At 36.7% G+C, this 14,365-nt stretch overlaps 1 protein-coding gene across 1 annotated transcript; it reads right to left on the reverse strand.

Moving 5' to 3' along the window:
- Positions 1-941: 941 nt before the first annotated feature.
- Positions 942-2,898, reverse strand: LOC145683342 (uncharacterized). Its single transcript, XM_081754686.1, has one exon. The coding sequence runs from the start codon at positions 2,876-2,878 to the stop codon at positions 1,001-1,003; it is 1,878 nt and encodes a 625-aa protein (XP_081610812.1). The 5' UTR covers positions 2,879-2,898; the 3' UTR covers positions 942-1,000.
- Positions 2,899-14,365: the final 11,467 nt, after the last annotated feature.

A 14,365-nucleotide genomic window follows, 5' to 3' on the forward strand; every position in this document is an offset into this window, starting at 1 on the left:
TAAGTTTATAGAGTAAATTTCATTTTATGAATCAACTATTGTTACATAAAGATTAATATCCAGTATTATTAATCTGTTTCGATAATTTTAAACAAGTGGCAATTGCTGGTAAATAAAATAACGATCAATACAGTCTTCAGTTTCTCATTTGTACAGAGAATTTTGAGGGTGTGCCGGTAATTTTATTTTCCTGAGTTGGGAACCTATTTACGAGGTTTTGTTTCAACTCTGCTACGTAATGGCTCCGTACTGACACTCCGCATGCAAATAAGTATGTAAGGCTACCATACGCCCCGGTTTCTTAAAATTTGTTCCGGTGTGCAGAAATTTTCCTTCTTGTCCTGTTTTTTTCTTTATTATTATTATTAATTACATATCAAAATTTCTGAAAAGATAATAAAATCGACTTATTCCTTTTGCTTTCAATTCCGACAATACTATAGGAACAATTTCATTCTAATTGTAATCCATATCAGAAAGTCAAAATAAGTCCAGACGAAGCATTGAAAGTGAAAAGTATGTTCGTAGTCAGAGGTAGAAGTTTAAACACTAATAAAATCACAGTCTATAATGTAAATAAAATACGATCTGTCGTAGCGTACAAATTATGTAGTATTATTATTAATAAATATCTTCGTTTCTACTAATCACATTAAATTCAAAGTTTATACAACATATGCATATACAATAAAGATGATACTACTCCACTTCTACCTTTTTCTTCTTTTTCCAGAATTCCTACTTGAATCCAATAATGGGACGTAGGCTTCAATGCATCCAAGGATTTCCACAAGGTAACTATAATCTCAATATCCTTCAAATAATATAATCCAAATACTAATGCATCATATGCCACTACGAATTCTTAAAAACAATATATATATATATAAGTAAGCAATACAACTGTACAATGTTAATACAAAGTTATTATATCAACGCCTATAAATATCTCTAATAATAATAATACCTAATCCCAAGTTGCAGTAAGTTCCAATAAATATCAATAATATGTTATATAGTCATGTAAATAAGAAACTGAAGGCGAAGGATGAACATTAGTTCTATTGCTTTCACTAGTAGTTGGTGGAGGGGGTGGAGGCAGGCTAGCACTTCTAAAAACTTTAGGATTTCGACGTAACATGGGGCGTCGCTTATAAATTTTAAATAACAGAAAAACTGCTAACAACAGCAATAAAATTTCCACAATATGAACAATGATCCACAACACATCTTGATCCAAAGACATAGATTCTGCTCTAGCGCCTTTCATACAAAGAGTACACAAGAAAAAACCTTGTTTATATAGTAAGTAACCTATAGCTAATGTCAAAATAATATTCCAAATCACGAGAAAAATAGGAATAAAATTGTCTCTATAATAAATTGGAGTATAGGGAACCACAGTAGCGACAGAATAGCTAGAAAGATTTAGATGAGGTACAGAATAGTGCCAATTGAGATTTAATAAATTTGAGGAATTGAAAACTTCATGAGTTTTAAATTTCTGATTAAGGTGAACAAAACTATTGGCAGACAAGAAAGCCGGAAATAAATGCACTACAGTAGGCGTAACTAATTCCGTTTGAAAACAAGGAAAGACGGCTTTCGCAAATAAATGGCTATTAACTCTTAATGTCGTACCACAAGGCAGTTTAATCATAATCGAACCATACTTAGCTTTATCTGTAATGTCTATGAGTTTAGTGTTAGTTCCAGTCACTAATTGAACCGTAGCAGGCGGATGAGTCAACACATAAGTATGTGGTTGTAATTCCAGCAATTGGCTTTGAGAATTGTCATGACAAATATAAGAGCACGATGAAATTATATCATGGACAGTTATACCAAAATATCCTTTATATAAACATTGCGCTAAATGAGAAGACACAGAAACATGTGATGGGATTTTACATAAGGGTGAAACTTGCAAATTACATGACAAAAGGTCTGATCCAGTAATTGGTAGGGCTAAAATATGACCCTGAAAGATAACATAACTGGGTGAAATACTAATTGAACATGTTTGGTTATGATAACCAAATGGAATGGCCTTAACTGAAAATAATTTAAATTGCACATCTTGTTCTCTAAGTGGCACTTTAAAATGCACAAAAATGTAATTATCAGTAATAGTGCACGAAAGTAATTTCAAAGAATAGTATATATCAATATCTTCAGCAGGAATAGCCAAAATCATACGTTGTTTAGTTATAGATTCCTGTAAAATGTGAAGCTGAGCTTGCAAAACTTCATAAGGCACCAATACGGGATCTAACTTCCCTGCACGACAGCTTTGAATGGACGTTTGATAACGCTGAAATTCTAATACTTTCAAAATGTGCATCGATAACTGATATAATTCACCCAAAATCGCAAAAACTTCCAATTGGTCCTTATTTGATAAATTTTCTAAGGTCCTGGCCAAAAATTTAGATTGATCCAACAAAGTCTTAGAAAAAACTTCCATCTTTTGAAAATTTTTACCCAATTTCGCCTGGAAATTTGTTAATTCAACAGACGCATTCTGAATATACACAGAATTCCTCAGTAACTGCTGTCTTAGTTCAATAACTGTAGATTCTAATTTATCTTGTTTCTTCTGAAAAGACGATAACTGTCCTTGGGTAGCCACGTTACAGCAAAATGAAAAAAGATTCCCTAAAATAGCAATACCTCTCTTAGAACGCGAATGTTCTCGGTATCTATAAGGTTCATTAATTTTCAAAAAATTACTCGCTATATGTGAATGTAATGCGTCAAGACTATGAGCTAAAGAGCATGTCTGAATAGAGTACGAAGAATTATCGGCACAGTGTAATGATTTAAATAAAGAAGACGCAGGCAGGGATTGCGGAAAAGTGAAACTTACGTTAAACATGATGGGAATAGCATATTGGTATAATATGTGGCCATGTAACTCATTAAGAAAAAATCCACTTGAAATCGACACATCAAAATTGGCAGAAGTACCAAAGGCAATGGATAAAACCAGGATCATCTGTAAAAAATACAGACGAACACACATATAACACCCAAAATAAATAAATAAAACTCAGTACAAAACTCAAATAAAATTCAAGTGCGTTAACGTATGCAATGCATATATATTTGTATCTTAACTACCATAGTGTAACTTGATTCATTAAATAAGAAGGCTAATAGATGCATTTAAACAAAAAACTCAGCTTAGTACCATTAAATTAAACTGCTATACTTCTCATAAAATGTAGAAATTACTTAAAAACCATAACGTATCAGTCATAAAGGCAAAATTGTAATAAAAATAACACTAAAATTGATACTCAAACAGGTATATATTGTAATTAATAACACAACTAAGCAAAACTTATATCATAAAATGCGCATATTGACTAAATTAGGATATATATATAAAAAAATACGTCATAATCAGGAAATTAACATCAAAATAGAGATATCTAATGTCAAAATTAGGAAAACTGCAGTTTAAAGTCTTAATTCGGTGAAATTCAAACGTCACAGACCAGGGTAAAATACACAATTAGGTCAATATGTAATATATATATATAGATCATGATCTTCGCAATTATACTCGAGTAAAGTAGTCATAATGAAAATTGCAAAATAAATAAATAAATAAATAAATAAAATAAGTACTAGACCAGCTAGTATAAAAATGTCATAATTGGTATTTTTTTTTTAAGCTTATGATCTGAATAGAAAATAAACTAACGTCAAATCAAAGTATAATAAATATCCAAATTGAATTTCTTTTTTTTCTTTGCAGGTAAGTGAAAGGAAAACCCTTCGTCCAGGATCTATATAACCGAAGACTAGTGATCAGTGAGTGTGTGCCTGATACAGTGCTGTGCGTGCGTGATACACTAATATGTGAAACATTAGTGATTTTTTTTTTTACTTTTAAGTCATTAATAATACATGTAGGTAAGAATAGCTGTAAGAACTCTACTAACCTTCATATATGCGCTACTAACCACTGTCTTTTTTTTTTTTTTTAAATCCGCACTGGGAAATAAGCAAACATATTATTTTCATATAATTTCCGGTTCTCTTTATCAAAAATACATAGCACAATACGATCGAAATCTTGCAGATTAGCTTCCAAAACATTTCGAATCGTGGATAAAGCAATCTTCATTGCCTGAAACTTGTCAAAATTGAATTTCCCAGTCCCCAAATTAGGGAACGCTATCGTCCGACAATTATTCTCCAAAGCGCGTTGTAGACAATTCGTGTAACATTGTCGTAAAATTCTTTTATTATTATCTCTAGGCGCGCAAGTGAATAACACATATTCCGCTGGTAAATTAAAAGCCGAAGAGATCTTAGCTTCACCAGGTTTTAACGAACCTAGCTTTTTACAAACTTCAGCTAGTTCCTTCCCTGCCCCTCTGTGAATTGCTCCGTCGACTCCAGACAAGGGAGTAAGGGTCTCATTCGCTGCATTAACCACGATGTCACACTTCAGATCCGCAATATTACCATAATATACACTCACTTTTCTGTTAATGTCCTCATTATAACTATATAATGGCTTCTTGTATGCGAATTTCTGAGACAAATCCATTAAAGTTGGAAGCTCCAACACATCCACAACTCGCTGAATTTCCACGGGATCACTGAGTGCAGTGGTGAATGTTAGCTGGTTAAACTCTATATTATGTTGAGAACAATCTTTGGCAACATTAATCACTTGCATGTCACGTATTTCTTCTTCTTCTTCCTCGCCTGTCATCGGTTCTGGGGTTACATCCGGGTAATACGGTTTAAGTCTAGTAATGGCAATCGACTCAATTTTTTCTCTTCCCTTTGAAGTTTTGTACTTCACAAAATAAGCATTTTCATAATCTTTTCGTACTATAACAGCAGGTCCAAAAAATAATCCTGAAAATGCTTTGGCATTACCTCTCCGTCTTGAAGGGTCAAAGATCCATACACGCTGTCCTTCCGTGAACTGTACAGATCTATGATGTTTATTGTAAGACCTCTCAGAAGTACGAAATCGATTAAAAAGTTTATCCTGAGCCTGTTCTCTAATATCAACAAGAGTGGCTAGACGCTCTTGATTCACACTGTGTACACACGGTCCATTAATGATAGCCTGGTGTTCTAAATAAGGATCCACTCCGTGTAACAGTTTAAATGGGCTAAATGACGTGGAATGGTTCACAGTGATATTATGGGCAAAAGTGACGGCTGGCACGTGATCCACCCAACTACCATGATTGTTAGGATCCACTTTCCTTTTCAATAGTGCTTCAATATGGCGGACAGAAGTCTCAACAAGACCATTGGTCTGGTGAAAGTAAGGATTAACAAAGTTCATTCTAATATCTAAAATATTACATAGTTCTTGAAACAAAGAACTCGTAAACGCCGTAGATCTATCTAAAATCACTTCTTTGAACAAACCAAAGCGTAAAATTACATGATTGTACAAAAAATCTGCCAAAGCAGCGGCTGTCTGTTCACCCAACGTAGCCGTTACTACATAACGAGTATTGTAGTCTATTGCGATTGCTAAATATTTGTGCCGCAGAATATTGGCATCAGAATACCTCCCAGCTACATCAATACCAATACGAAAAAAAGGAGGCACGCTAGGCATAGTTTGTAAAACACCAGGAGGCGAACCCGGTACCTTTTTGAAACGTTGGCACACCTGGCAGCTTTTGCATCGCTCGATGACGAACTTTTTCATGTAAGGAAAATATACTGAATTTAACAACAAATTATATGTTTTTGTAAATCCCGAATGTGAACTACCCAAAGAAGAACTATGAGCTGACTGAAACACTTTCTCTCGTAAGGAAGCAGGAATAGCTACCAACAACTGTGTACCAGTTGGACGTCTATGTTTTCGGTACAACAAACCATCCTTCATCTCATATCGCAGTGCCTGTCGTTCAATATCGTAATTTTGCGATATTTTCCCTTCTAAAAAGAGAATGATATCTTTGTAACAGGAATCCTTCCGCTGTTCTTCCTTTAACTTATCATCTTCTTCTATAGTAAAGACCCGGGGATCTTCTAGATTCTTCTGTTCATCCTCTTCGTCTCTTGTACAATCTACATGGCGACTAATACTGTCTACAAGACTATTGGAAGCACCCGAAATATGAGAAATAGTGTAATTATAGGTCTCCAACTCCGCAAGAATTCGAGAAAATTTAGCCACATTCTTAGTTTGACGTAAAAAAACCAGTGACCGACAGTCGGTACGCAAATAAAAGTGACGTCCTAATAAAAAATATCTAAAGCGTCTTAGCGTAAAGATCAACGCTGCAAGTTCCAAATGAAATGGGTGATAAGATTTCTCGTGTGGCCCCACAGCACGAGAACAGTAAGCTATTGGAACCAAAGGAGCATCTTTTTCATCACTTTCAGGTTGCAGGACTGCCCCAGCTAAACCGCGTTGTGAGGCGTCCGTGACGACGTACACGTCTCTTTCTGGATGAAATTTCATAAGAGTAGGCGCAGACAAGATCACTTCTTTGAGCTTTTCAAAAGCTTGTTGTTGTTCACTCGTCCATTTGTATGGAACATTTTTTTTTAATAGACGCTGTAACGGCTCCGCTACAGACGAAAAGTTGGCAACATGGTTTCTAACAAATGAACACAACCCTAAGAAACTTTTCAATTGTTTTTGTGTTCTTGGACGTCTATAATTTTGAATCGATTCAGTAATACGTTCAGAAATAGAAATACCACGCTTAGAGACGCGGTGACCCAATATTTCCAATGAAAAATGGCCTAATTTGGTTTTTTCAGGAGATATTTTCAAACCTCTGCGTCTTAATCGTTCAAATAGTTCACGTGTTGTATTAATAATGCCATCTATCGTATCGTCTGACCACAAAATATCATCGAGATAATAAAATACTTTATTTTCATCTAATCCTTCTAGTGTTAGTTTCATTAAATCATTTAATGCCGCTGGAGAAGTAACTCCTCCCATAGGAATGGAAGTGAAACAGTACTGCTTAAGTCCAGGAACTGAAAAAGCAGTTACTAATTGGCTTTTTTCAGACAAAGGCACTTGAAAGAAACCTTGCGAAAGATCTGTCGAACAAATCAGGTTTTTACCACTAGAACGCACTAATATGTCCTGAATTGGTGGTACAGGAAAACTAATAGGCCTTATTTTAGCATTCGTAAATCTCATATCTGCCACGAACCTCCAAGATCCATTTTTTTTCTTAACTAATATGATGGGATTATTGTAACTACTATGACAAGGACGAATGACGTTCTGTTTAAGTAACTGTTCAACTTGCTCGTGAACAGCATCCCGAAGATGGAACGGGATGGGAAACTGGCGGATGTATACTGGGTCTTCATCCTTTAACTGAAATTCGTGAACATAGTCCCGTGCCTTTGAAAAATCGTCCGGGGACCAACTAAACACATCTCTGTACTCCGTAACTAAATCATAAAATCGTTGTCTGTCATGTTCAGAGAGTTCAGGGTTCACATCCACCCTGGTACAATCAAATTTATCAGATTGAGTCTTTTGAAGACCAGTATCTTCTGTAACATTACTACAAAAATGTTCTTCCCTATTCAGAACAGCATGCCCTAAAACTTTATTCTTCCATAGCAAAAATTGCTTGTCAGTAGGATTCGAAACCCAAATATGTGAATTTACGCTGTCAACCGCAGTATCTCTTAATAAAACATGTACAGCACCCACTACGAACTTATTAGGTACCAAATAATCTCTATTTCCCAATAAATCAAAACATTTCTTCACTTTAACACATGTTCGCGAACGTGGGGGCAACCAAACAGACGAAAAAACCTTATACACAGGAGATACGAGCGTTGCAAATTCGTTAGACACAGAATTAACTGTACTGTCGGTGGGCAGAGTAAATTTAGGAATCCTACCAAACCGCGTAACTTCCAAGCATAAATCATGTAAATTTAAATTTGCCTTATGTGCTAATAAAAAATCCTGCCCCAATAGGGGTGGGTGGGAATACGCTGGGATAACCCGGAAAGGATGGCAAAAAACTTGAGATCCAAACTTGAATCGAACCAAAGCTATCTTGTTAACAGACAAAGTATTCCCTGTCACGCCTTTCAAAAAACTATGTGTTGCTTGAACTTTAGCAAAACGCGGGACCATGGCCTGACCAATACAAGACACCTGTGATCCAGAATCCAATAATAAAGGACTCTCTTTCCCATTAATAGTAACATTAACATGAGGAAGCGCACGATCAATCTGAATAGGGACTTTAAGACGTTGAAGAGCTGATGGCCCTGCGTCATCAACTCTATTGATCAGTTTAAATTACTTCTACAGTGGGTGGCAATATGGTTTTCTTTTCCACATTTATGACAAATAATAGGACCCCTCTGCTGTGTCCTATTCCCTGCATTGTTATTCTGACCACCCCGGGAACGATTTTGCTGAAACCGTTGGCCATTGCCCCGTCTATTATAATTACGTCCATAATTGTTATTACTATTGTTATTATTAGTATTACGTCTCGAAAACGAACGTTGATCATCTGTTCTCTTATTTTCTGCTTGCAAAGACAATTGCGTTAATTGCTTTTGTATAGCAGCCAGCTGATCTTTAACCTGATCAGTTTCCTGTGTATTCGTAGCTTGAGAGGGCAAAGTCCGTACTACAGCCTGGGAAAGCTGACTTTGCGGAACAGAAGCCGATTGAACTTGAGTATTCTCAGGTGGATTACATTGCATTAACTGAGAATTAGCTAACAACGGATTTTTCTTAATCAGCTTTTCAATTGCTTTTCTTTCTAACAACACGCGTGCCTTCTCCTCGTCCAACAAATCTTGCACTAAAGCTTCAACAGTAACATATTGTTTTTTTATTGCCAATCTCATATACTCCGGAGATAATCCATCGATTATTAACTGCACTTGCTTAGCTACTGGCGCGTCCTTATCGTTACGTAAAATTAAATTACGCTTGGCGTAAACGTATGATAGAATACTCTCTCCCTCATTTTGTTCTCGCATCCGCATTTCCTGTTCTGTAAGTTGAGGCAAAAGCGCGTCCTTGAAAGCAGCTATTAACTTCTGTTTAAATTGCTCATATGACAACTCCGGAAAATCTGCTTGTTTTGACGTAGTGTCAAACCAATAGGCTGCTGACCCCTTTAAAAGCGAACCCAGAATCCATTTTTTCTTTACGTCTGTCCAATTATTTACCTGAGCCAATACTTCGAATTGATCGATGTAGCGAACAATATCATCGCCCATACGTCCAAAAAATGGTTCTGGCCGAAGGATATGACTCAAAATGCCAATATTATCCTGATTTCCCCCAACAGCCATGTCTACAGTAAACTCAAACCTGTCAGAATCTAATGAAGAAACAGTGTCAATACTCGAAAGCGAATGCGTAAACTGTAATTGCTTTTTAATTTTATCAAAACATTGTCGCGTAAAATGTATGCGACCCGGAGATGATGTAATAATCGGCTCAAAAAATTCAGTAGCATCTAAATCATCACAAAAATCAGATAAAAACACATTGTCCTCAGCAAAGTAACGCAACATATAAAAATAATCTCCAAATAAATGTAGTCAGAACAAAAAAGTGAAAACGCCAATTTTTTTTTTTTTTTGCTTTTATTTTTTTTTTAACCCAGCTGCACAGGTACTACAGAGATCAAACCTAAAGCATCTCCATCATGAAACATGACTAAATAGTAGTTATGTTTAGCTTGATATCATCTATCGCTTTGGTCATTATGAGACCGATAGATGACTAGATTTTGGGGTATCTTCTCCACCACCAGCAACTAGCGCTGGAATATAAAAATAAATCTCATCTGAAAGATAATTCTACAACTAAAGCATGTGGGAAATGTAGCTCATGGTATTTAGAAATCATAACTCATACTCAAATTTGCTTTTATAAGTGCAGCAGATAGGGTAAGGACAATAAAGTAAAAGAGTAATTAGTCTGGCGTAGTCACTTATTGTTTCGACGAAATAAACAGTACCTTCTTCAAAGTTAGTAACTCCATTCTTCTCCTCCCTCTCTCGCTGGCTCGTTGCTGTAGTTCCAACTCCAAACGAAGTGCCCCGAGAAACACTCACCATCCAGTTTTGTTTCCCGGACTGAGGCCTCAAACCACACCTCCTGATTTCCTCAATACCAAATATGGTCACTCCATAACTTACCTTTTCCTAACACCGTGTTCGTGATGTCACATGTGTCAAAACGTTTGAGAGTCGAAGACCTCACACGCTGGGGACTTCACCTCCTGATCCTGAATTGTATTTTCTGAGGAATTTCAAGTGCAAAGCTAAACCTCAGCGAAAAGTAGAAAATACAAAATACACACTTAATAATCGTTGACGTAGTTACCAGACAATAACTTTTAGTTGAGGCAATCGAATGAGTCAGCTAGAGAAAAGCTAACTGGGCGCTCGAAATATTTACAAATAAGTTGAATGTGAGCAATGTCCTCAAACGCAGACTAGTGACACTGCCAAGAAATGGAAACGTAGCCAGACACAAGTAGAAAGTTGATAAGTTGCACAAAAGTAGGAAAACAAACAAGGGTAGTGACTTTATATGAGGTTAAAGGAATCTGCTATTGCACGTATCTTTTAATAAAACACAAAGGTATACAAATATGCTTCTAGGAAGCTTGAGACTACATAATTGAACTTTCCGAGGAAAGAAAAAAAAATAAAAATAATCCAGCGAAGTAGATGACGTGAATCCAAAAGTCTGTCGTTGGAATCGAACCAGGGACCTCCGACGTATCGTATCGTAACAATAGGAACAATTTCATTCTAATCTTTATTATTATTCCAATCGCTGCTTCCCCGGATATAACATGCAATGTTTAAATCCTCCTAAGTAGCACTCTTATCACTAAAAGTAAGAATGTATACCCCGAGGTGACAACAAATTCTTGTGACGTTGCAGACCAGCCCCGAAAACACATTTTTTTTTCTGCTTCAGAAAAACAATTATGCAAATTGCTTTCTTTTAGTTCGCATTTTAGGTTAACAAAAATAAATCAGTCTATTGAAATTTGGAAACAACTTCATAAATCTGGATTTTTTTTCTTTATAGACATGTAGAGCATGTAAAGGTGGTATGTGTAATAATATTGAAAATATAATTTTTGCCTAAATATTGTATGTTCACTGATTGCGTTTATATTGTATAACAGCTTCTAGCTTCTATAATAATTTTTAGCACTGTTGATTAAGTATGGACGATATTAATACATTATTGTAAGTTGTATAACTAGTGCGATACTGTAGTAAAATTGGAAAGATAAAATTAATACAAAATGCAATATTTACTACTATTTGTAAGATGTCCCGTTTTTTCTGTTTTCAAAAAGTATGGTAGCCTTAAATTATGCTAAACCATACAAAATAAATTGTACTGTAAATTGTACCCCTCTGATAGTGCTCTCAAACGGGTCGGGTTACGGGTCGGGTCGGGTCGAGTCGGGTTACGGGTCGGGTCGGGTCGAGTCGGGTCAGTCGGGTTAGCTCGTGTCGGGTCACTCGGGTCGAGTCGTCACATTCTTCACTTATTTTCTATACGGAATACTATAAGGAGCTTTGTTGTAGAATTTAATTCGAAGTTGGTGAATGAATGATAATTGTGACTAATTGAAGGTGAAATAGTAACAAAATTTTAATTTAACCCTATATTAACTAATTGGCATTGTAATTGTAATTAATATTACTACTGACGTTTTTTTTTCTGCGTTTCTATGTCAAGTTGAATGTCACATTAAGTGAAATTGAAAGGAAATATCTAGTTAACGTCCAACGTTATGCAGCAACGCTAAGAGAGACAGCGATGATGAGAAATAATTGAAGTGGTTGAATGCAGAAAGTGGGACGAAATGGGAGAACACCGAGAAAATCTATGCACATGGTGTTTGTCCACCAGAAAACTTACTTGGTACGAACTGGAATCAATACCCATGGATCATCGGGTCAAACATCTGCCTGTGGGCAGGACACATTATTATTATTATTATTATTATTATTATTATTATTATTATTATTATTATTATTATTATTATTATTATTATTATTATTATTATTATTATTATCATTATTATAACTTTAAGAGTGCCCCAGAAAGTTCCGCTGCCTTTTCACCAACACCTTCGAACATTCGTATGTAACCAAAGACGTACCTGGAATATCAAAAATCGTCTCCATCAGCCTCGACGACCTTCTGCCGACGTTCTGGAAGGCTATGGATTCCATCGCAGTCGAACTTGGTGGGACGTGAAGTGAAGAAGGTATCAAGTGCATATTGAACCTCTACTAGCGATTTGAATTGGCGTTCTCTAAGGTGATTGTCCAAGGAATGGAACAGGTGATAATCGGAGGGTACAATGTCCGTGGAGTATGGCGGATCCAATAGTGTTTTCCATTCAAGGCGTAGAATGATGTATTCGGTCATTTTAGCCACGTGGGGCTTAGCGTTGCCTTGTGACAAGATGACCCCTTTGCGATTCAGAACTGCTGGATCCAGACAGTAAACAGTGACAGTACACAGTTGCATTGATGATCTGACCAGCTGGTAGCAGTTCCCGATGGACGATGCTTCGAGCAGTCCACAAAATGCACAGGAGAACCTTATTCTGGTGTAGTGCTGGCTTGGGCTGTTTTCAACCGGTTCATGGGATGCTAACCAACAATGACGGCGCCGTGGAGCTTCGTACAGGACCCACTTCCCATCACATGTCAACACCCTGTCCAGAAATTGTTCCTTCCTCAGACGAGACACCAAAGAAACACAGGTGTCTGCTCGCGTTGCTTTCTGGCTCCAAGTCAAATCATGTAGGACCCATCAACCCAACTTGCAGTGCTTCCCAAGTTGATGGTGATGGTGCCGAATGGTTTCTCCACTCACACTGAAATGTAGTACCAGTTCCTCACATATCTGTCTTCGCCTCAATTGCTGCCTGAAGATCTTTATTTTGAACATCTGTTTGTCTTCCGGCACGTGGTGCGTCTTCGAGTGTTTCGTCGCCGTCCTTAAACCGTCATACCACTGCACTCTCCGCGTAGTCACGACACCCTCACCAAAGATCTGTCATATCTTCCGCCCCGCGGAGCAGCAATTTGAACTCGTACAGCAAACAAGCTCTTATGACGCTCTGTGAAGGCCCCATGTTCACTCAGTCCTTACGCACGTTCACGGTGTATCTGAACAGCCACAACCAAGTAGTATGTTGGATATACTTACTAGTGTTACTCACGAGACCAGGTTTGGGGCATTCTCGTCTCGAAAATGTGTCGTGAAGGTAGTCTCGTCTCGAAAAGTGCATATGTTTCTATTGAAAGAGCTCTGTCTCATCTCGTACCCCTTCATGAAAATTCTGTCTCGTCTCGTCTCGTCCAACAACTGACCTTCACCTTACATCCATTCGCATTCAACTCACGGTGTGAGGGCCAATTGAACACAGACCTCCACAATGAGACAGAATTTTCTTGGTTATCTTCAGATTATTATTATTATTATTATTATTATTATTATTATTATTATTATTATTATTATTATTATTATTATTATTATTATTATTATTACTGCGGTAGTGATTTGACTTTCTCCGCAATAAAATACTTGCTAATTTTATATAATGTTGCAAATATCTTCTAGATAAATTAACCAAGAAAAAATAAAAGGTAATTCCCTACAGAATGAAATTTCAGTGCAATTAGTTCCTTATGATTCTATCGGACAGCAACGCTGTTTTTAAATAGAAAAATCGGAATGTTAACGTGATGAAATTTTTGTTCGTTACACAGCAAAAATTATTAAAAGAAGTTCGATATACATTCCTTACTAGAAAATAATGTTGTCTTCAGAACTTGTCTTCAGAACTCAGTCAAATTTTATTTTGATTTTCGAAGTTGATTGCCTAAATTTTAACCTTGGAAATTTGATGTGGAGTAAAATAAAGAAGGTTAGCAGGGTAGAGAGGAAAACGAATTAGGAAATGCTGAAAAAATGCAAGAGACGAGAGCAATATTAGACGATATAAGGAAGCGAAAAAATGGACAGATCACAAGTTTCGATCTTGCTAAGGGATTGCATTCTGAGAGATGTAGTAAAGGGGGTGATATCAGGAGAGCAAGAGTGTGGAAGAAGGTAGCAATTGATAGATTGTAATAAGGAGGGTGATACTTTTTTGTTGGGTTGCGAGGCAGATGTTAGCGGCAAATCGCAAAAATGGAAGCTTCTTACCTAGTTCACAGAAACTCGCCTGCCATTAATGGCAGAACACTGAGGAGGAGGAGGAGGATAATTATACTACAGATAAAAAAGCCGAAACAATGGTTTATGCATAAGAATTGGTCAGCATTTTTTTTCTGGTGG

This window comes from Thermobia domestica, chromosome 4 (genome assembly GCF_964235325.1).
Source record: "Thermobia domestica chromosome 4, izTheDome1.hap1.1, whole genome shotgun sequence".
NCBI classification, from domain to species: Eukaryota; Metazoa; Arthropoda; class Insecta; order Zygentoma; family Lepismatidae; genus Thermobia; species Thermobia domestica.

Coding starts and splice junctions, on each gene's coding strand:
- LOC145683342 (XM_081754686.1), bottom strand. CDS start 2,878: ATGTTTAACGTAAGTTTCACTTTTCCGCAATCCCTGCCTGCGTCTTCT.